The sequence below is a fragment of the Thamnophis elegans genome, chromosome 5 (genome assembly GCF_009769535.1).
Source record: "Thamnophis elegans isolate rThaEle1 chromosome 5, rThaEle1.pri, whole genome shotgun sequence".
Lineage (NCBI taxonomy): Eukaryota > Metazoa > Chordata > Lepidosauria > Squamata > Colubridae > Thamnophis > Thamnophis elegans.
In genome coordinates, this window is record NC_045545.1 from 55,167,057 (window position 1) to 55,191,633 (window position 24,577).

Sequence of the window (24,577 nt, forward strand, 5' to 3'; positions counted from 1 at the left end):
TTTCTCTGCCTCCTCCTGTTCTCCAAGCTTTATTGTTGACCAGGCATTTTTGAATGAAGATCACTTACCTTTTGGATGACTAGGGAACAATTTAGAGTGAATTGCGAGTTTGAAGTCATATATCAACTGAATTGCATAGTATGTGAAAAGGACCATCCTATGTTCAGTTGTTGCTGTGCATATAACATTGAATCTTAGAGGACCTGGTGGGAGGTGAATACTCAGGCAAACTAAAGGTCCCTGCAAATTATCTGTTGATTCATTTTGAGGCTAGAATTTGCTGAACTTCGTTTGAGGCTATCATTTACAGTGGTGAAATTCAATTTTTTTACTACCGTTCTGTGGGTGTGGCTTGGTGGGCGTGGCAGGGGAAGGATACTGCAAAATCTACAGAGTGGGGTGGGAATGGAGTATTAGCCGGTTCTCCAGACTACTCAAAATTTCCACTTCTGGTTCTCCAGAACCTGTTGAATTTCATCCCTGATCATTTATCTGCAGTGCTATAGTTGATTTTTTTTTATTTGTCCAGAATAAATAAATGTGTCTGTGAATGGGTCCCTTACCTGTTCCTACTTTGAATTTTTTAACTTGAAGGTGTTGCCTTCTAATGGCTGGAACTTACCTGAGCAGATTTTTTCTTTTCCACTTTGGTTCACCTTTATGACTCACAATTTAACTGCTCCATTTCACTGTAATTGTGTGTTTCAGCACTACTGTCAGCACCTCTTGCATTATTTTCTGGTTTGTTAGGTAGGAGTGTGTGTGTGTGTGTGTGCGCGCGCACGCGTGCACACATGTGAGTATGTGTGTGAGAGTGTAGGGAGGCGGGAGGAAGATGTGCTGTGGCCATAAGATAAATTCCAGTGTCTTTTTGTCCCTATCTGATGACTAATGGCATGCATATTTTTTAACATACTATTGGAAAAGCTACCAGGCTGTAAAATTGCATTCAGAAGAGCTGGTTTACAATGCTTATTAGAGCAAAATATCCCTTGTTTGAAGGGTTAAAGGAAGCTGTTCTGATTCTTTGTCCCTGTGTGCACATATACAGCTGCTTTGCTTCACGGATGGTCACAACAGAAGTGTTATCTGTACACACACATGCACGCACACAAACCACCAAGGGCAATATTCAAAGCAGCAATGCTGATCTTCCAGAGGAGGAACAGCTTTAATGCTGCATGCTGTCATGCTTTGCAAAAGACCTCTCGGCATGCTTTATAGAGTCCTAGAAGCTATAACATATGTTCACGGTAAAGTGAGAAATTGGTGTTTCTTTTTTTCTTCTTCAAGAACAGCTTTGATTTGAGGCTCGACTTGTAGTTTGTTGTAATTTAATTATTAGCTTAACAGTAAAACATATAGAAATCTTCATTTAATTTCTCCAGAATTTTCTATTTTTCTATTCTGTAATATAAGTAATGATAAGCACCTATTTGTCTTTTTTGCTAACAACAGTACTAGCAATTCATTTTAAAATAGCAAAATATCTATCTGTTTGAGAAAAACATAGGAGAGCTCTGTTCCAATATGAAGATTCTATATTCTCTATCAGACTAAGCAGACTAAAAATAATGGGGGGGGGGGGGGAGAGAAACCTGGCATTGAGACATATCTTTCCTTGGTTGATGATGCCAGATCTATAAGCCAAAAGGTATAATGATACATTGAAAGATCTTGGGATCATGAGCAAAGAGCTAACTATTAAAGGAGCTGACTATATCCTGAAATAGAAATAATATGTATTTAAATATCCCAATGGTTATCATCACAAAAAATTTCTTAAGGAAAAAAACCTTAAAATTCTGCCTTAATTTTATTTAGTAGTATATTGCACTAAACAGGGACACGGTGGCTCAGTGGCTAAGACGCTGAGGTTGTCGATCAGAAAGTTCGACAGTTTGGCAGTTTGAATCCCTAGTGTTGCCTAACATAGTGGTCCCCAACCTTTTTATCGCCGCGGACCAGTCAGCCTTTGATAATTTTACCGTGGCCCGCTGAGCGCGCGCAGGGGTGGGGGGGCGTTGTTCGCGACGACACATTGATTGTTTATATATCAGATTGTTTTGATTAAACAACTTTTATTTTATTGTATTCAAACATGCCTTACAAAATAAAATACAATTACATAAATATAAAGTGCAAGGCTACGCTACTAGCGCTGTCTATGCTAGCCCTACGTAGCTGCGCAGGCGCTCTTAGGTTTTTTTCAGGAATCGGCCAGCGCTGAAGCGCTGAAAAGGAATGAGAAGGGCGGCGCTGGACACAGGGGGGCGGTGGGCCGCTGGTGATGTCAGAGTGCCACCAGCGGTCCAGTAACACCCCTTGTGCCAGTTAGCCCTAATTTCATACAGAAAGAAACTGGCCCCCGGCCGCTGCAGCGATCATGGCCCCCGGCCGCTGCAGCGATCATGGCCCCCGGCCGCTGCGCGGCCCGGTGCCAGGTACTCCACGGCCCGGCACCGGTCCGCGGACCGGGGGTTGGGGATCACTGGCCTAACAGAGTGAATTCCTGTTACTTGTCCCAGCTTTTGCCAACCTAGCAGTTTGAAAGCATACAAGTAGAAAAATAGGAATTACCTTTGGTGGGAAGGTAACTGTTCCATGCGCCTAGGGCATTTAGTCATATCAGTCACATGACTACAGAGACGTCTTCGGACAGCTTTGGCTTTGAAACGGACATGAGCACTGCCCCCTAGAGTTGGGAACGACTACCACATATGTGAGAAGAGAACCTTTACCTATAATGCAGGTTTTTTTTCCTATAAAACTATTCTTTGGGGTGTTAATAGTCATTAACATCATTGACCGTATATAAATAGTCTATTCCCAGCTTCCCAGTATGTGTATTTATTGAATAATTTCTTTTGGAAATAGATATCTCTTGGTAGACTATTTCAAAGTATATAAAGTTCAGAAATTCTTTCTCTCTCCCCCTCTCTCACTGTCTCTCTCTCTCTCTCTCTCTCTCTTTCTTTCTCATCATATTCTGTCATTCAGGATTCCAGCCATGCAATTCCTTTGGTGGTAGAAAGCTGTATACGTTTCATTAGCAGACATGGTAAGTGTGAAAAGGAAACCAAATCACAGGGTTTTACTTTATTGTTGAGGATTGTGACACAGTTTTAAGGTATTTATAAACAAATGTCTGAAACAGAGACAATGTGCAGTGTTGTCACTTTTTTATTCGTGACTTCCTCTGTTAAGTTTTAAGATTTTTTTGACTTAACATCTCTGCCAAATGCAGCTCAAAAATGCAGTTTGCAGTGGTTACGCCTGGGAATTCCCTTCTTTAGCTTTTACTGGCTGATAAAAATGCTCCTAATTAGACAGAATGGTTATTCTTGGCTTTTTTTATCTGCACTTTTCTACTATGCAGCATATTAATCAGTAAATGTTTGTTTGTATGGTTTTGCTAGCCACCTACAGTGGAAGAGGTAAAAATCAAACATTGGAGTCCTAGTGGACAATCAGTTAAATATGAGCCAGCAGTGTCCTGCAGTTGCCAAAAAAGCCAACAGTCTTAGGTTGCATTAACAGCTGAATAGAATCAAGATCACAGGAAGTGATAATACCATTCTATAATGCCTTAGTAAGACCACACTTGGAACATCGCATCCAGTTTTGGTCACCATGATGTAAAAAAGATGTGGAGACTCTTGAAAGAGTACAGAGAAAAGCAACAAAGATGATTAGAGAACTGGAGACTAAAACATATAAAGAACAGTTACTGGAATTGGGTATGTTGGGTATGTTTAATGAAAAGAAGGAGTAGGGGAGACTTGATAGCAGTGTTACAATATCTCAGGGGTTGCCACAAAGAAGTGGGAGTCAAGCTATTCTCCAAAACATCTGAAAGCAGAACAAGAAGCAATAGATGAAAACTAGTTAAGGAAAGAAGCAATCTAGAACTAAGAAGAAATTTCTTGACAGTTAGAACAATTAATACAATTATTTTGTACAATTACAATAAAGTCTATACTATACTAATCAGCGGAACAACTTGCTTCCAGAAGTTGTGAATGCTCCAACACAGGACGTTTTTAAGAGGAGATTGGACAACTATTTGTCTGAAACAGAATAGGGTTTCCTGCCTAAGCAGGCGGTTGGACTAGTAGATCTCTAAGATCCCTTCCAACTCTGTTGTTCTGTTCTGTTCTATTCTGTTCAAAGAAACATGCTTGATTATATTGTGTCTTGCCAACATATTTCAATTTTGCATCAAATATTTTTTCAATGTTCTTATATCAAAAGTAATTTGTAATAATCAAGAAGTAATAAGTTACTGTGAAAGAAATGCCTCTTTGTCACTTAATGACATATAAGAAACTCCTTCCAATTTTAAAGTTTCATCAGGCACTACCCACGCGTATACTTGCTCCAATCAGAGTGGGAAGTATGCATTTATCTACATAATAAAGAACTGTTTGTTTAAATCTGTAGGCTGTCACAAGTTAAATGATGCATGGAACAAACACTAATTCACAGGAAATAAGGTATCCTTTCACATAATTGAAAAACAGTGGAGGAAAAGAGAAATATAATAAAGTCAGAGATAATCCAATGTTAAAATAAATGGCCTCAGATCAAAGCTGTACATTTTATGTAGCGATTTTTGTTCTAATTTCCTTCTAAGCCAATGCAAGCATACCATTCTATCCATAGAAGAAGTACAACTTCTATTATGAAAAACCTTTTATGGGAGGACTTATATTTTTCTGTGTCCAGAGTATTCATTCTATAAATAGTTCTCTATTTTACATCAAAGGATTCTTTCATTAAAAAAAATCAAACATTTTAGATCTAAATCATGTATAATAGACCAAATAATATACCATGTATTTCAATCTCTAGAAATTGGATTGCATATATCCAACACACACACACACACAACTGCCTAAAAGAAGATTTGACTGATTTACTTTCAAATGTCTCCTGATTAATCTAGCCTGAAAGCCTCCACCAGGGATTGAGTACTAAATTCAAGCAATTTTGTAATTAGTATAATGATTTAATCATGCTATGCACTACAATTTGGGTCAATATCCCATATACAACTGAACACCAACATTTATTGTTTATTTTAAACCCGCCTTATAATAATAGATCTCTAACAGGATTCAATCAATGGGGGGAAAAAGAAAAAGCAAGCAAGAAAAGCAACTGTTAGAAAAAGCTATGTGGAGGCTAGATTGTCACAGAAACCACAAGCCTTAGATGAATTGCACTCTAAGCAAATAAACATTGGTACAGGCTTGGCCTTGACATAGGTCACCATAATCAGAAAACCAAATTATTTATCTTGGATCTACATGTAATGTGCAAATCTTCATAATTAGTTACAAATAACAATCTCTGACAGATCTAAAAACTGAGGCATGTGTATAAAGAGACAGGTGCTACATGTTGAGGACACAAATATATGCAGTACTGTGCAGTGAGACATGTATGGATCTGTACCGTGGAGAAACAAAACAACCCCCAAACATATGGCACAATAGAGGAGAACAAACTCATCAGGATAGGATTTGAAAGACAAAGCTGACTCTTTTGGAGATAGCAAAGTCCATATTCTGGAAAGAGAGTTCTGGTTTGAAAGATGGGTCAAAGAGGCCATTTACACTAAGATTGAACAGCCCTCTCTCAACAGAAGGTGAGGGATATGACCCTGCCTATCTCCTGTTTACCACAGAGTCCTTTCAGCAGTTCCAAGAATGTTCCACACCCATTTGCACTATTCAGGTGAGGCACAGATAAACCTCCAAGTGGCCTCAATGACTTTCAGAAAGAGTGCTAATGACTAGATGACTGCAAGGAATGTAAATCTTTATTCTCTACCAGTCAGTAAGAACGGAAGAAGTTTCTTGGACCAGAAGCAAAACATCTTCAAGGAAAAACAAAATCCAGTTGCTATTTGAAAAAGCACTTTCGGGACAATCCTTGACATGCTTGATGGAGACCCTCCATAGATGTTGAGGACCCACGCTGTCTAAAACAGGGATAGGAATTATAAGATCCTAGGAATGTTTTTGGACTGGATTTATTACTCACTATGGTTTAGTTGATGTAAAAAGATGTCAATTGTTTCAAGTTTGGAAGTGATTAAAAATTATTCAGTATATATGTATGTATTTAGGGTGTGATTGTGTTCACATACCAACATACATATATGCAAATATACACATATACATATATGTGGCATTTGTGTACAACAGATATATAACAATTCTCTAAATCTATTCTGGAAGACATTTTGTTTCAATTTATTTAAAGTACAAAATCATTGAATGCTGTAATTGGTGAATGTGTCATAGCTTCCTCTACCAAAAAAGATGGAAGGGTATCATTTGTGTAGTTCCTTCAGTTTTCATGGATTGTTCCTATTTTTTTCCCAGGACTTCAGCATGAAGGAATATTCAGGGTATCTGGATCTCAGGTTGAAGTGAATGATATAAAAAATGCATTTGAGAGAGGTAAGAGCAGTTATGATTGCCTCTGCATTTGCTTTGGTGCTTCAGGATTTAAGAGATGCTAAGTTGCAAATGAGGACAAGATCTTTTTTTCCATGGTTCTCATGTTGCTGTAATGAGTATGTTCTCCATATCCTTGTCTCTCGCACTCCCCAATGCTCAATAATCTTTGGCATCTAAATCTCTTAGGTTTCTGCTTCTTGTCACCTCACTATGTAAACATTTCAGACTGAAGGTGTATGGAATTTCTAAAAGGCCTTATAAATTATTTTAAATTGTTTTAAGTTATGACAATTTCATAAGTAAATGGGATAGTGACAGCAGGAAGTTCATGAGGGGAAAGTTCAATGGAAGTGGTTGAAGGGAGAACTCTTCAAATCTGACATAGGTTTCCTCACATATTTTGTCCCCAAAAACTCTCATAGAAAATTCTCATATTGCATCCTACAATGAAAAGAAAACCATTCAGTACATGGTTGTGCTTTTCTTTAAACACAAATGGTTTCAGGAGAGGAGAATTATGAATGAAGCTGTTTGAAAAAAACGGTTTAGGATTTTGAATAATCTGTGCTTTTGGTCTCTGTTTGTATTGATTTACACTATGATGTTGTGGCTCTTTTATAAATATTGTTTACCTTATTTTGTTTTTAATCATTTGTAGGCTGCCTATTTTGTAAATTGGATGATATATAAATAATTTAATTAATTGAATTTGAGATTTTCCTTAATAAATATTGTCATGGAAAGATGCAGCATTTTTGTCTGTGAGACAGAAGGTAAAATGTATGCAAAGAATAAATACTGAACTTTAGAGAACAAGGGATGTTGGTACCTTACACCCTTAACCTCCCTAATCAACATACCCAAGGAAAAGAACCATTGAGTTCAGCAAGAGCTGAAAGTGTATATATAGGTTCCCAAGATTCTAAGAGACACATCAAATCGTTCTAGCATTTTTATGTAAATATTATATTTAACTAAAAGAAAGGTAAATTGTTTACTTTTAAAATGGAAGATCTATCATATATTTACCGACAATGCAGTCATGGAAGCAATTCTTCTGTCTGATCTTTCAGTGAAGGATTACTCTAAATTCCAGATCACCTTTCTTTGATGTCAGTACAGTACAAAACACTAACTTTTCTACATCCATTTCTCATGGTCTTGTCAAAGCACATGCAGTACTAAAACAGTAAATGCTTATAACATTTCTTGTTCTATCAAAAGGCTCTTGATGAGAATATTGAGGAAAATTCTCTAATTAATTATCCTGTGAACTATTATGATAGAGCTGAGTTGCAATGGTTTCAGTTACATTAAAAAAAATAATTATTTCCAATAGTGAGGTTTTAACAGCAATTCTTTCTTTAGCTCTCATGATAGCAATAGATGGATTCCAATATGTCAAAGAAGTATGTGCTCCTGCTTTTCAGGCATGACTGGTTATTGACATTGTTCATTTGACATTTTTGCAAACATTCTGAAACCAGAGCATCCCAAAATAGAACTTTCACATGTTCCATTTTAAACCCCTTTGCACCAAATCAGCCTTTCCATTGCAGTATTATCCCCTTAATCACAGTGTGAATTTCCTGTATTGTAGCTCCATAACATCTACTAGCTTGAACTATGTTGCTAAGAGAATAGAATAGGACAGGACAGAACAGAATAGAATAGAATAGAAAAGCTTTTTTTGGCGAAGTGTGATTAGACATACAAGGATTTTTTCTACAGTGCAGAAACTCTCAGTGTATAAGCAGAGCAATAGGGTAATAATCATAGTAATGATTATGATAGAGGGTCGTAGAGAAAATGAGAAGGATAATAATAGTGCTACAGTAGTGATAGCCTTATGCTGGATGCCAATTTTAAGAATGGGAATTAATTTTTTAACTAGATTTATTTTTGAGTCAAAAGTCTGTTTTCATTTTCAAAACAAAATCTTATTTAATTTTCCTTCCTCCCATGTCTTGCAGTTTGTTTGTTTTTTTAAAATGTGCAAATACCCTATTTACTCTGTTGTTATTGTCTTTGTTTTGTGGTAACCAGGGGAGGATCCACTGGCTGGAGACCAAAATGACCATGATATGGATTCAATAGCGGGTGTCCTAAAGCTCTATTTTCGTGGGCTAGAACATCCCCTCTTCCCCAAGGAAATCTTTCATGACCTGATTGCCTGTGTCAGTAAGTAGCACAAAATGCACAAGCCAGTTAGCAACATTGCAAGGAAATAATGTATATGTGTGTCTGTGTATATTAATACTGACCTATAAATAGAGGCAAACAAATTAAGAACTTTGAATATTTGAAGTAGAAATTATTTTCTTCCCCTGCTCATTTTCTCATGAAATAGTGATTATATCTAATCTCTACTCTGTGGTATGTTACCATCCTATTCATCTCTGCTGAGTATCTTTCCTTCAATCTGGTATTTTTTGGACTTAATGCTATCTTTTAGAAACCATACCACTGGCTTCTCAGAACATTCCTTAATTCTGACAGTATCTCACAGGAGACTAAGAGATCTGAAACATGTCAGTTTGCTTCTGAGAAAGTAAATCTACAAAATCAGAATAAAAGATTACTGTTTGTCTCCCACTGGGTCGTAAGCTAGTGGAACAATTCATATTTCTCTCAATGTTCATCTGAATCCCACCACACATTGCTGTTAATCTGGGGCTTCCATTTTGATTAACTGATTAAAAGGGTGATTCTGTGTGCTGCCCCAGTAGACTCTAATGTGATCATTATAGCTTTTAAGGCTAATGCTGACAGAATAAGAGTAAGGCAATAGATTTTAAGACATAAATATCTGTCTCTCTTTTTAAACAAAGGCTTTTTAAAAAAATGTTGAAACATTTGCCTATTAGAGGGTTTGATCCCACTATATTATTAGTTTATCCTTCCCAATGTCATTTCATTTGATTATGCTAAAGAAAAGTGATGGCCTATGTAAATTAGTAAACTAAAAATAATCCAATGCAGAACATTTTTACTTTAAAAGGAGCCTTTTAAGGAATTGTTTTGTCCTTTTTTTGTCTTTATCATTTGAAGGAATGTAGGATCAATATGGATTTCATCCTTTACTTAATTATTTATTTAAGAAACAAAAAGACAGCTAACAGCTGTCTGTTGGTCAGCATATTCCTTAAAGATATTAGACAATCCTCATAGTTTTTTTTTTGCAGCATATAGGAAACAAATTAAGCTGATATCTTACACCTCATCATTTCAAGGGTATTAATACTTTCCCTGGGACTGATAGGTTTACAGTGAAGGTCTTGGTGCTGACTCACTTCTATAACAAACAATGAATTCATTGTCAGAGCATAAGAAGGACCATGCTGGAAAAAGTCTTTGAAGTAAGATATAGGAGAGCTCCTCTTAAAAAGATCTGCAGTTTCATTTTCACAACAAATGAGTCTATACAGTTTAACTCTGTTAGATGAAAAGAGGAGCTTGCTGCCAAATAATTCTGAATTTCCAGAGCCAAGGCTTTGTGCTGCCCACTTTTTTCCCATTATATCGCTGTAGACATAGCTCTTTCTGTCATCATTCAGGAATGCTAATCTGCCTGTGGAATATTAAGCTAAAGATTTCTTTTGAAACACCCACCTTAAGAAACTAAGTGTAATAGACTATCTGATGTAATTGCTACAATGGATAGTATTCAGTACTTCCACACTTGACCAGTTTCAGATTTTCATGTCCTGTTCTCTTAAGCCAGAATATAATTAAACGTTCTGTACATTTTCACATACACGAAGCATTCTAAAACTATAATTCTCAGTATTTCCATTCTGAAATTTGGAGAGAAAAATGTCCAATTATCAAAAGCAAAATTATGAGGTTGTTCTTTGCCTCCACTCCTTACATTCCAGAATGCTTTCTCCTATCTCAGTATGCCTTTTTAAAAATAAAAAATAAACAAACAATCAATAAAGCAGTGAGGGAGATTATAATACATAAAAGCAGAACATAAAGTATAGACATGTAATTTGTCCCACATGAGAATAATATTAATGCATTTTAACTGTAATTCAAATGAAATTGTAGATTTGGATATTTTTCCATATCCATATTCATCTGTATAGATGAAGGTGATTTATTAATAATAGTCTCTTGATTTCACAAAAAGATTGCAAATTCTCAAAACTTTCTGTCAAAATACTAATCCAAAGATGTTCATATCTACCAATTTGATCATAGTCCTTTAAAATCAGTCTAGAAACAGACTGATAGTGTAGTGTAAGATGATGTAGCACCAACTGTGGCTAATTTTTATAGTTGGCTTTAAATGAATTGATGAAATTGGCTAAAGAGAAAATGGCAACTGTCAGCCCTCCAATGTAGTCCAGGGCAGGAGTTCAAAGTTATAATACTACTTTCATTATTGTATCAGAATCTTGCAAATCTGAAAGTGCCTCTCCTCTTTCTGTCTTTATTTTCAAGACAACTATAATCACTCACTGTTTAATGGCTTCCTTTACTGACCATTTGCAAATGCAGTATTTTTTTAAAAATCCTTTTCTGACCAACATATACATTTAACATCCAAATGAGTGCCCCTAACAACAGGGCATGCCAGAAGGAGACTAACACTGATGTAGCTTTTATGAGAACTTTATCTAAAAAATGGCAATAGTCTGTGTTCTTGGCAGAATCTCCCTCTCCTCCCTCTCTCCCTCCCTCCAACTCCTCCTCTCATATTTGTTAGCAACCATTTTGTTTCTGATTTAACAAATGAATTGTAGTCACTGAATAAGGACAAAGTGTGAGGAGGGTTGAGTCAGAGAGACTTCCTTAAATTACCTTCCTATTTTGGATTCAGATTTCTCTTCTGACTGTTTTCTGGATTGCGGCTCTTCCTGTTTCTCAAGATTATTTTGTTATCTCATTATAGTACCTTAAAGAGGGCCAAGCAAATTTTCAAGAGAGCCTTTTTGATATAAAAATTGGGTGTAATATTGAAGAGAGTTCTTTGGTTTTAAATTATGTAGCATTTCATACTTTAAGCAACTTTTAACATTCTGCATGGTAAGAATTTAAAAGTGATTGCTTCAGTGGTGGGATGCTGCTGGTTTAATGCGTGCTAAAGTTCTTGCACTGAAAATGGAGCATTTAGAAGCTCAGCTGCTTACCTTCAAAGTCAGCAACAGTAAGTAGAACAGCAAGGGAGGGGGAATCAGCTGTGCCTTGAGATTGAGATGAGAAAGCAGGAAATAAAGGGCAGGATAGGGCATGGGTGGGTGGGCGGGGCCATCTGATCCTCAGAGCTACTAGTTCGACTGAACCGCTCCAAACCGACTGAATACCACCTCTGATTGCATTGCCTCATTAACAGCAAATTGGTCCATTTTTATCTCTGTCTTCCCCATCTCCTGTTCTGGTTGACATATTTGCATAGAAAGTAATAGGCTGTAATCCTTAATCAGCTTTTCCTTTAAAAAACCTACTTCTACAGCATATACAGAGTCCCAAAACATTTTTGGAAGTAAAAGTTATTCTTGCGATGACCACATGAGACATTGCAGCTTGTTCCCTAAAATTAATAATAAACAAATGTAAAAATAAGCATTCTGCTTGGGTGTGAAGCCTGGTGGAGGACAGCTGCCCATAAGGGAAGGAGTGAAGGAGGGGTTATATTCAGATGATATCGTTCAACCATATTCTGTATTTTAGATTTATTTTTCTATTTTAAAAATACTTTTAGACTACCATTAAGGGTAAGAGCAGAAGCATGTAACTCTCCAAAATAAATAAAAGATACTGCAAAGTTAAATAGCAATGAAAATAATGGTGCTGAGTAGAACAAAAATATCCCCACTCCCCAAATTCCATCAAAAATCATATAATGCATTGGGCAATCCAATGAAAATTCAAGAAAAGCCACCAAAAACAAATGGTTCTTTGATGTTTTTCAAAAAGCATATGTCAGGCATTCCTGGCAATGCATTCTTATAATGTAGGAGCCATTGCAAAAGTTCTTTCCTTGTGCCTATAATTCTAATTGCTTTCGGCAAGCAGATATGCAACAGGAATTTTTGGTTGATCTCCTTAAACTACAGGTAGGCTGATAAGGAGGTAGGGATTACATCATATAACCTGGTTCCAAAGTTTAGTTTTAAATTATAAATTGTCACATTAAAGTGGGCTAGGTGCAGTTGGTATTGTGTAAATCCCGTTAATCAATCTCAACAGTATCATTGGGGCAACCACATTCTGCCTTGCACCAGTTAAATTTGTTGAATTCCCTTTAAAGTTAGGGTCTGGCCAGGCAGAGTTCAGCACCTCATAGACAAAGTCGCTCCATTCATTGGACCCTATGCGTGTGAAATGCCCAGGGAGAGGTCTTCCTGTTATCTGGGAACAGTTTGATCCGATTGGCCCTGATGAAGTGGACAGGACCCTTGATGCTGTCAGTTAGATCCTTGTCCCTCCTGGATGGTGAAAGCTTCCAGGATAGTGACTAGTGGATGGGTCCAGACAGTGATTAATGCATTAGTAGAGTTGGGAACATTTTAGGATGCTTTTAAGCAAGCCCTGGTTCATGCCCTCCTTTTAAAAAAACATCATTGGATCCTACCTGCCTGGACAATTTTCGTCCAATTTCCAATCTCCCATTCTTAGGTGATGGAATGGCAGTTGAAGAGGACCTTGGATGAAATGGATTATCTGGGGAAAGTTTTTTTTTTACATCTTCATAATCACATTGCTAACATGCAAAAAAAACCCACCCATATCCATAACACTTCTGCTATGCAGTGAATTCTCAATGCCTCTGCATGTAAATAAAATAAGATTTGCACACGTTCAAACATTAAAATGTTTAAATATCAGATTATTCTTATACCTGTGAAAATGTCAACCAGAACTAAAGTGTGACCAAGTTATCTGGTTTTATCATATGGTCTATTATTCTGTTATTTTATGTAACTCTTCTCTTTTTCTTTAGCAATGGACAACCTGCAAGAGAGAGCTCTGCACATCCGAAAAGTCCTGCTTACATTGCCTAAAACCACATTGATTGTAATGAGATACCTCTTCGCATTCCTCAGCCAGTAAGTGTTCCAAGTAATTGACTACTGTAGCTATTACATTGGTATTCTGGAGGAAAATATTAGAATCTTAAAGTTGAAAGACACTTTGGGGGCTATCTGATCTCCCACCTATATCTTGCATGAAGTTCATAGCTAAAGTATCTCTAACAGAAAGTTATTCTTCCTCAGTTTGAAGATCTTCATTGAAAAGGAATTCACTCAACTTCCTGCTGATGGTTTTATTATCATTTCTTCTTCTTCTCCCAGGCCTACCTCCCGTCCCAGAATGAGTGATAAAAATCGCCTGCTGGATGGTGCGGAGGCTGTGGGAGGGGCTATGGGGTCTACGGTTGCGGGGGTGGGCCGGAGCATTACGGTCACTATGGGGAGGGGCAGGTACGACGGGAACTTCAGGGCTAGCCATTACCGGGGAAGGAGGGTTCGCTACATCACAGAGATTCCTCCTTCCGGCCCTGTTAGTTCCACTCCAGGGCCAGGTGGCGAGAACTGTCAGGGCCCTGGTCTCAGGCTGTTGTTGCTAAATGCCAGGTCTGTGGTTCACAAAGCTCCCCTTGTCTGGGACCTAATTTTGGATGAGGGGGCAGACCTGGCATGTATTACTGAAATCTGGCTGGGCCCAGAGGGAGGAGTCCCCCTCACTGAAATGTGCCCAGAAGGATTTCAGGTGCTTCATCAGCCGCGACCCCAGGGAAGGGGTGGGGGAGTGGCTGTCATCGTCCGAAGGTCTTTAGTTCCTCGTAGGATCCCTGCTCCGGAGCTTGTCAGGTGTGAGTCCCTGTTGATGAAGTTGGACCTTGGTGGTCAAGTGGGTTTGTTGCTAACGTACCTACCTCCCAACAGCGTTGCAACAGCCCTCCCCTCGCTCCTCGAGTCAGTAGCCGAGTTGGCGGTAGAGTTCCCCAGGCTTATGGTTCTGGGGGATTTCAACCTGCCTACACTTGGTGAATGCTCTGACGGGGCGCAGGAGTTCATGGCTTCCATGACAGCCATGGACTTGACCCAAGTAATTCGGGGTTCGACTCATTCAGCTGGTCACACGCTTGACCTTGTATTTCTTTCAGAGCAGTGGAGATGTGATCTAGAGTTGAAGGGCATTAAAACCTTGCCCTTGTCATGGTCTGATCACTTCCTACTGAGGCTTGACTTTCGGAAACCAATCCCCCACTGTAGGGAGGGGGAACCGATTAGGTGGTTCCGCCCCAGGTGCCTGATGGACCCTATGGGATTTCAGACGGCACTTGGAGAAATACCTGACACTATCGTCCACAATCCGGTGGAGTCCTTAGTCGCTGCTTGGAATACAGCGGCGGCGGGGGCTCTAAACCGGATGGCGCCTTTGTGACCTCTCCGAGGCAGCGGATCCAGGAGGACCCCTTGGTTTACCAAGGAACTCCGGGAGATGAAGCGCCAAAAGAGACGCCTAGAGCACCACTGGAGGGCCAGTAAATTTGAGTCAGATCGAGCACTGATGAGAGCCTTTATCAGAGCCTATCTCGTGGCAATATGGGCGGCGAAATGTTCGCATTTTGCCGCCCTTATTGCATCCGCTGAATCACGCCCAGCCGCCTTGTTTAGAATAACCCACTCCCTCTTGAAAGGGAGGGATGCAGATGACCCTTTACAAGGAAGAGCTGAGGAATTTGTTCAGTATTTAACTGATAAAGTCGCTCGGATTCGGACAGAGCTGGACTCCAATTGCACGATACCAGCCGAGGTACCGGGGGAAGGTCTTGAGCATACTTTATGGATTGAGTTTCAACGTGCTTCTCCTGAGGAAGTGGACAAGGCCATGGGAGCAGTGAGTGCCTCCACCTGTATACTGGACCCGTGACCCTCCTGGCTGGTCTCGACCAGCAGGGAGGTGACACGCGGCTGGATCCGGACGATAGTTAACACCTCTCTCCAGGAGGGAATCTTCCCACCCCTCCTAAAGGATGCGGTAGTGAGACCCCTCCTGAAGAAACCATCTCTGGACCCAGCCATTCTGAGCAACTATCATCCAGTCTCCAACCTTCCCTTTGTTGGGAAGGTTGTTGAGAAAGTGGTGGCCTCTCAACTCCGATGGTCCTTGGATGAAGCCGATTACCTAGACTCCTTTCAGTCGGGCTTCAGGCCTGGCTACAGCACGGAAACTGCTTTGGTCGCGTTGATCAATGATCTCTGGTGAGCCAGGGATAGGGGTCATCCCTCTATCCTTGTGCTCCTTGACCTCTCAGCGGCCTTCGATACCATCGACCATGGTATCCTTCTGCAACGGTTGCGAGAGGTGGAAGTGGGAGGCACTGTCCTTCGGTGGTTCTCCTCCTACCTCTCGGACAGGTCGCAGTCGGTGTTGGTCGGAGGGCAGAGATCGACCCCAAGGCCCCTCAACTACGGGGTGCCGCAGGGTTCGGTCCTGTCCCCCTCCTATTTAACATCTACATGAAGCTGCTGGGTGAGATCATACGCCGGCACGGGATTAAGTACCACCAATACGCAGACGATAGGCAGTTGTATCTGTCTGCCCCGTGCCAACTCAGCGAAGCAGTAGAAGTGATGTGCCAGTGCTTGGAGGCTGTTAGGATCTGGATGGGAGCAAACAAGTTGGCACTCAATCCAGACAAGACCGAGTGGCTTCTGATGTTCCCTCCCAAAGATTGGCCAATTATTCCATCTCTCAGGCTGGGGAGTGAAATTATACGCCCCTCAGAGAGGGTTCGCAATTTGGGAGTCCTCCTGGATCCCCAGCTGACTTTAGAACACCATTTGTCGGGTGTGACCAGGGGGACCTTTGCCCAGGTTCGCCTGGTGCACCAATTGCGACCCTGCCTGGATCGGGAGGCCCTTCAGACAGTCACTCACGCCCTTGTGACCTCAAGACTGGATTATTGTAATGCGCTCTACATGGGGCTGCCCTTGAAGAGTGTTCGAAGACTTCAGTTAGTCCAGAATGCAGCCGCGCGAGCGATTGTGGGTGCACCCAGGTACACCCATGTCACACCTATGCTCCGCGAGCTGCACTGGCTACCCATTAGTCTCCGAATCCGCTTCAAGGTGCTGGTCGCTACCTATAAAGCCCTACATGGCATTGGACCTGGGTACCTGAGAGACTGCCTCCTGCCGATTACCTCCCATAGACCGATTAGATCTCACAGGTTAGGTCTCCTCTGGATTCCATCTGCCAGCCAATATCGGCTGGCGACCCCCCCGGGGGAGAGCCTTCTCTGTTGCAGCTCCAGCCCTCTGGAATGATCTCCCCGTCGAGATCTGGACCCTTACTACCCTTCCGGCCTTCCGCAAAGCCACCAAGTCCTGGCTGCTCCAACAGGCCGGGGGGCTTGTGAAACATCCAGCCCCACGGAAATTGTGAATGTTGCGGTTTTTGTTTTTAAAGTGTTGTCTTTGTCTAGTTTTCCCCTTCCCTTGTCTATTGTGAGTCGCCCGGAGTCCTTTGGGAGTGGGCGGCATACAAGATAAATAAATACAATAAATACAAATACAAATTCTTCACATTAAGGATTTTTTCTAAGTTTCAGCTATAGCTAGTTCTACTGGAACTTCGCATGGATTAAAATTCTTTTTTATAAGGTTGCAAGATAATCTGCAAAGTTAACTATCATAAACATGGTCCTTTAGAATTATTTTGTTGAATTCCAAAGATTCCCATTTAATTGACCTTAGGAACTGAACAATATGAATATTAGAAAGTGCAATATATAGGAAAGTGTAATGCCCATTCCGCTGTTGTGTGTTTTAAACCATTCACAGAAGTTGCATCAGAATTTTGTATCCTGCTTAAATTACAAAGGTAAATTTGCTGATGTTGCAGCAAGTATACTAGGAACAGGGGAAAATAATTTTGCAGACAGTACAAATACACACCCATGTTTGACTTGCTTTAAGATGTTACCCTTTTATTTCCTGAGATTTCACTAGCCAGATGCATGTGATTTCAGTTTTGCTTTTACAGCCAAGAGACTTATTTTAAGAGAAAAGGGCAGACTGACATTTTAATGTATGTATCCATTAACCAGTTTTCTGCCAGATATGTGGGAAATGTGCACAATTCTGCAGTTTGTGGGCAGTATTTTGCATTTGAAACATTGTATGCTTGGTTTCATGTGTCTTGCCTTCCTCATTCTACTATAGATACTAAAATGATCTCTATCTATGAAAAAGTTTTCATAAAGGGTATTTCTGTACTCTTTCTCCAATTAGGCTATTCACAAACTGTCACTGTCTTTCCTATCATGTGTGCTCTGGTACAAATTTTGGGGGTGTTGATGTTGACAATACATGTTATGGCATGGTTTAGGAGCATGTAATTCATGCTAAAAAGGACAGAGGGGAGAAAATCCAAAAATATGTCTTTAATAAAGTGATTTATTCATTTTTTAGGGCTGTAATTGGAGAATTTATGTTACTTCTAGACAGCTAATGCTAGGTGCTTTTACTGGAGTAATTTGTGTAAATAAACAAATAAATCAGTGCCTAGATAAATGGCAGCATCTAACTGATCTTGATTAGTTTTGAAGAAATAAAGAAATGGGATTCATTGAATAGGAGACCATTAGGAAATACAAGATTAGAAAGTACCAAATATCTTCAAAATAGGCAGAGACAAACCATTTCTTTTTTGTTGCCAAAAAACAAAATGCATATATTTATAAAATCATCAGGAGGAGATCTCAACTCAAAGGATGTTTCATCTTTAAGCAAATAAATACCCCTAAGCAGACTGCTGGGAAAGATATTTTCTTAAACACAAGACAGGTGGCTGCTGGTATATAATCCAGGGGTACAGCTAAGGGATTTCTCTTTTAGATACTGTATATCCTCTAATGTTTATACCGTTTATTAAATCTTAATGTTTACCCTGCTCCAGAGATGCAGCTAACCCACAAGATTAAAAAAAGATAGAGTTAATGAGCCATGTAGCAAGGGCTTAAGCTTCCAATGCTGCACTAAAATGTATATCTTTGTAACTTTATCAAAAGATAGAAATTTGGAGGGGGGCGACCTACAATTGTTGGGACAGTATATTTCCTAGGGATTGGATCACCATGAAAAAGACCCAAGTCAAAGTCCATCCCCTAAATTTCAGAAGGCAGAATCATTTTGTTCTTCCAAAAGAACTATTTCATTCTGCCTTTCAAATATTCTGCAAATATTCTAATTAAAGAACATGGAGTGAAGTAGCTTGAATGTTATCCAATGTTACATATGCATGGGAGAAGCTGAAGGTCAAGTGCTAGATAGTGAATTTTGTTAGCTAGCCAAGTTTATTCTATTCTTAAGGATAAATAAATAGTAATGTAGTGAATTTCTGGCATGCTTCCTCTGCATGTGTTGCAGGGAGAGTTACAGTTAAAAATATGACAAATTAATCAAGTAAAATTACTTTTTACATTGAATACATTTTTCTTGGCTAAGTCCTGGGCTGTCAAACCCAGTTCTTATTGAAAGGTTATGAAATGCTTTCAAGTGAGATTTAAAGATTGCTGCCTAAGTGTGGGGTAAGAGTGCATCTCCCTTTGTTCTTTGGAGTTTGAAAGGTGAAATATCAGCAACTGAATTGTGTTCTGGGCAGTTGAAAACATTATTTTATAAATGACAGTAGTGGAGTATGGAGGACGTAGGGGTAAGCTTTTGCACCCTTTAAAGCAAAGCTGTTCTTTTTGTTTACCTTCAGAAATGTTCATTGTGTCAGACTGACTAATGCTTCAAATACCTATGATTGACATTCCATGTCGAGCATTGACATGAAGCTTTTAGTGTTCTCTTTGAAAAAGAAAGATATTTTGGCTGTGAAGAATGGATGCAAATAGGGGGGAGAATCAAAGGGGTGTGTTAGAATCCTTACAGTGTTGTGCTGTGAACCATGCAGCATCATATTCAGTCACACTTTCATCTGCTTCTTGGCTGTTCATGAGGTGTGGCTGATGCAGCTGTTCTCTAGGCAGGGGGCATGGAACAAATGCCAAAAAAATGCTGGCAATAATGTGCAGTCTGTACTAAAATGAAGCTAGATGGTGAGTCTTCCATCCCTCATTACACAGAGATGCACGGACACACGTTTAACAAATGTTCTCTGTGTTAATTGAACATAAAATGAAAATTGTTCCTGCTATTAATTAAAGAAATCCATGTGCTATCCAGTATGTTCTGAACATCTTCTGCTACAGAAACATCATCCTTACAAAGAAAATTAAATGTGTTATAAGGTATCAAATGCAGAAAAGCTCTCTCTCATCTTCTGTATGTAGTCGATTTTAAGCATAACTTTAGTTAAGTAGTCTCAAGACACTCTTGCTATTTTAAGTCAGCTTTCCATTATATAAAATTACTCTAGATCTGGGAGTTTGCGATACTGTTCTCTATTGTCACTCTGTTCTCTTTTTCCCCCTACAGTTTATCTCAGTTCAGTGAAGAGAACATGATGGACCCCTATAATTTAGCCATCTGCTTTGGACCCACTCTGATGTCCGTGCCTGAAGGCCATGATCAGGTCTCTTGCCAAGCTCACGTTAATGAGCTCATCAAAACTATAATCATACAACATGAGAATGTCTTCCCAGGAGCAAGAGAGATGGAGGGACCTATATACGCCAGGGGTGGAAGCACTGAGGATTACTGGTACGGTAGGATGTAAAGGGAGAGAAGTGAAGGGAGCAGTGTGCTACTTCAAAGTGCTGGTTCCAGGATTTATCCTGCTTTTCTTACACTGTATTGTGTAAAGACAAAATGGTTGAAGAGACTTAAATGCAACCAGGTTTCTCGCACTAAAAATATAGACCTCTTAGATTCAGCAGAAGGTATCTGGCATGATTACACATTATTATATTGTAGAAAATAAAGCAGTCAGGCTTGTTCATGAAACTTTCTAATGGTATTGTGGTAATTACCATAGCCAGATTGTGGAAATATTGTACCAGCACACTGCCTGAATCCATCATTGACATCCATCACTTTTCTCAACATTTCTTGAGCAGCTTTCCTTCAGAGGCAAAGTTGATAGCAGGTGAGCCAAGAAAGCTCAAAATGGTTTAATTTCAAGGTAGCATTGACAAGGGAGAAAACCTTATTTTCTCCCTAATACTACACACAAGAGGCCTGTTTGTGCCTTTGTTCTGAAGCCAACATTTGCCAACAATTCGGCGGGAGTCACCTTTTTCACCAGGTGAATGCGGAAGGGGATACTGCAGTTATAAACAGGAAGGGAATTGTTTGCTCCACTCATTGAACGGAAGACTATTAAAAATGATCACCCCCCCCCCCCCAAAAAAAAAAAGATTCAGTTGCACTTTTGGGCAATCAATTAAGTTGGTATCATTTTTCTTCTTCTGAAGTACCACCCGAAGACTGCAAAAGAAATTATTTTCACATTTTCCACGAAAGAAACCCATTCCACCAAGCTGGAGTCACTCTATTATCTGCCAATCTTAATTTTATTTATATTATTTTTCCCTTTGTTTAAAGATTAATGTCCCTAAGATGATTATAAAATGGTCACAGAGCTATAAAAATGAGCTTCTGGTAATGTCTTTATTTGGAGCCTGTAGGATATCATGCATCCTCAGCAGGGGAACAAGATCTGGAAAATGGGTTTCTACTGCTTCAGCTGTTTAAATTTTAATAAATGTTCTAAATTATGATAAACAGTAAAGGAAACAGAAGCACCTATTGTGAACAATTGGCTCGAAAATTTCTTTTGGGTAAATAGACTATCTATAACCATGGACAGTTGAAGACCCTTCTCATTGCACCGGAGTAGAATTAAATCTTCCAAAGAGGTTTGCCAAGATATTCTAAATGTTGTATAAATACATTTGCTTAGTTGTAATGTTCTTTCTGGCTTGACATTTACCTGTATATACTATATTAAGAAAATAAAAGACATTTTTTGAAAAAAAATAATTGGAGGCCAATATAAAATATTTAATATTTTTGTGTGTTTTTTGCAAGCTGAGTCTCTCTAAATGGTAGTTTCAAAAGCAATTTAATTTCCATTATTCTCCATGGTTTGTCTTCTGCTTAATTTACATTTGTAATATCTTGGATGTAATATGTTTGCTCCCGACCCCCCAAAAAAGGAACAGCTATGAGAGAAATAAGGCATTGAATCTTAATATCTCAGAACTGGATGAATCACAAGTTCAAATCATTGAGGGCTCTTCCCTGAATATCTCTTTTTCCAACAGTAGATCAAGGAATTCTTGAGAAGCAATGTGCTTCTTGGGACCATGAAGTTAATGTTAAGCAAGAACCATCTTCTTGCAGGGAGACTTATTGGCTGCCAAATACATGAGGACTTATTTTAAGGAGCTAAAACAAACCTTTCACTTGTCCCCTGCTTGCTGATGAAACATGTATCCTCTAACTCCCAGGCCACCTACAGTTATATTGGTGCTGATGTATTCTAAATTTCTTTGGTCTTCCCTAAACCTTGCAGTGATTAGCACTCACAGCAGAGTTGCCATTTTTGAGCTCTAATTCTTTTGCCTCTACAATATATGCTGAATTATTAACTAGACAATAGCATCCGGATGACATTACCAGGTTTGTTGAAGCAAGACAGATCTAATTTTCAGTGTTTATTCCCTCCCCCCCCCCCCCCCAATATGGTAAGAAGATTAAGAAATAGTGTAGAATCTGAGGTTTGGTGTCTAAACCTTTCCACTGGCGAGGCAGAGTTCATAAAGAGCAGCAAGGAGTATTTCTAGAGATGCCTTCAGATTAGTAGTTTGCTGTATTCATAATGTGTTAAATCAACCAATTTTAACTGTAGATTAAAAACAAAAGTATATATGATCCCATAGTGAAAAATACAACGTTTGAGCAAATTCTTTATCAAAACTTTCTTAAGCTAGATACACATAAAGTAGTTAATGAAGATAGACAGGTCACAAGTAGTATTTTAACTCTGATTATGAAAGGTCTTTTCATACTATAGTTTTGTATTTTTCCTGCATTTTAGATTATATCCATAAACATGGCAACCTTATGCATTTACTCAATATTTATGGAACAAATTGTTCTGAGCGTTTTGATTCTGAAAATCTTGTGAAAATGGTGGGTTTAGTCTCTGAAGAAGTTATAATGTCCATAATATCAGAATACAAGTGTGCAGTTACCCAACACAACTTTAAGATGAGAGGAAAGACTACTATGTTCCTAGAAAGAATCTCAATCATATGAACACATCCTACATTCTATAACTTTCTTCAAAAATTAAGGAAAATTAAGGAACTCAATCATATGAACACATCCTACATTCTATAACTCTTTCTTCAAAAATTAAGGAATTCAGGATATTTCTTCTATACAAAGTAATTGAATTTGGAGAATTATCAACTTTAGTAACTGGTCACCATCTCTGATGTCTCATAATTCTAACATTGCTTGGATTACATAGTCTTGCAGCAGGAGTCTAGTAATAGCTAAACAAATTCACTTTAAAGGAAAAAAAAACATATTTTCCACTTGTAATTTCTGTTTGTTACTCTTCCTTATAAATTAAATGGTCATGTAAGAAAAAAAATGTTTTTGGAGAAAGGGATTTAAGTAAAATGTCAACTTGAAGTGTAATTTTTTTCTCCACTGCATGTCATTACATTTTAATTATATACTTTATTTAAAACTATGAAATTTCAGTCACTAGTTTTAAATATTATATTCTGCCTTGAAAAATATAGAAACCCGAATTTAATACATAATCTAACATAATTTAAGGTGCAGAATTTGAGGGATGCTAAAATGTTGTGAGTTTCTATGCAGTAATTACAATTACATTTTATTAAATGTGTGTACAAATGCTAATAAATATACTTTTATTAAAAATTGCTAACAAAAATGCCTAACAGTACAGTAGAAATGTTACTAAAAGTTGCTAACTAGAAAAAAATCTATTTATATTGATGAGTATGAGCTCTTTTTATTTTTCTTTTACTCCCAAGGTACATGATTGGTGAAGTCACTCAGAATAGAGTATGGAGACTTAACATTTTTGATTCCCCCAGCAAAGGGGCAAAATGGATGCCTGAAATATTGCAAAATCTTAAGCCATTCTTTTCATATTATTGTTGTAACACTTAAAGGCCACTCCAATCAATCAACTCTAAGCAGCCTTGCCCTTTAACCCTCTTAAAAACAGAGAAAATCAGCTTGATTTTAGAAAGATTAAAGGAGATATTGGTGCATAAGATTTGAGGAGCTTTAAGATATTATATCCATTTGGCTTTTTATTTAAAGGAAGGAAGGAATTGGTCCAGGAAATTATGTGGTTTTTAATGTGTTTTAATGTATGTATTAGACTTATTCTAGACCACACAAAATCTTCTTGGAATTGAGTGACCTTAACAACTTTTATTTTGACATTTGCATAAAGGATAAAAATGTATTTTGATACTAAATCATGAACTTATATCTATTTATTGAGATTTTTTTAAAATATCAGTTGCTGTCACATTCTTCATTCTGTTTATCCTTGTAAAATATAAAGCTGATCTGTTCCTCAGTAGGAATAGTGCCGACACACAGAAACATTCCCATATCAGAGTCCTGTCTTTCTTTTCCTCTGCAAATAACAGCCATTCACCATAGCATGCTTCTGCCCCTATTTTTCACTAGAACAACACAAATGAGCTCCTTCACAAAGAGAAGGAAGTTGAAATGAAATGTGGGAGGAATGCCTAAGCCTCCCCATCTTCATAATTGCCTAAACAAGAAAGACCCATATGCCTGCATGTGAGCCAGTCACAAGAAATACAGGACTTTGCATGGTGGAAAAGGGCTGGTCTTTGTTATCTATGATCGATTAACAACAAGCTTGCTTTTCCCACTTAGTACTAAGGCAGGACAAAGCAGCCCCTTTTCTTTATGTACTGGAAAAGATTGAGTATATCTGCCTTTGTCTGCTAAGTTGGATCAGAAAAACTGATCAGCAGACCCTGATAATATCTAATCCACCACAGTATGGAAAAAGACCGCCTTTGATTTTCTACCTCAGAGTCTTGAATCAGACTAATGGCATCTGTTAAACTTTTAATATCCTTGCAAACCCCTCTT

The 24,577-nt window shown here is 38.7% G+C and overlaps 1 protein-coding gene across 5 annotated transcripts in view; it reads left to right on the plus strand.

Moving 5' to 3' along the window:
- Nucleotides 1-24,577, plus strand: part of SRGAP2 (SLIT-ROBO Rho GTPase activating protein 2) — a 207,071-nt gene that overhangs the window by 167,025 nt on the left and 15,469 nt on the right. For all 5 annotated transcript variants that reach the window (XM_032217258.1, XM_032217259.1, XM_032217255.1 and 2 more), the window contains exons 14-18: nucleotides 3,001-3,061; nucleotides 6,396-6,473; nucleotides 8,520-8,654; nucleotides 13,426-13,531; nucleotides 19,922-20,146. In XM_032217258.1, the coding sequence (XP_032073149.1) occupies nucleotides 3,001-3,061; nucleotides 6,396-6,473; nucleotides 8,520-8,654; nucleotides 13,426-13,531; nucleotides 19,922-20,146 (605 nt within the window). The remainder of the gene's footprint in view (nucleotides 1-3,000; nucleotides 3,062-6,395; nucleotides 6,474-8,519; nucleotides 8,655-13,425; nucleotides 13,532-19,921; nucleotides 20,147-24,577) is intronic.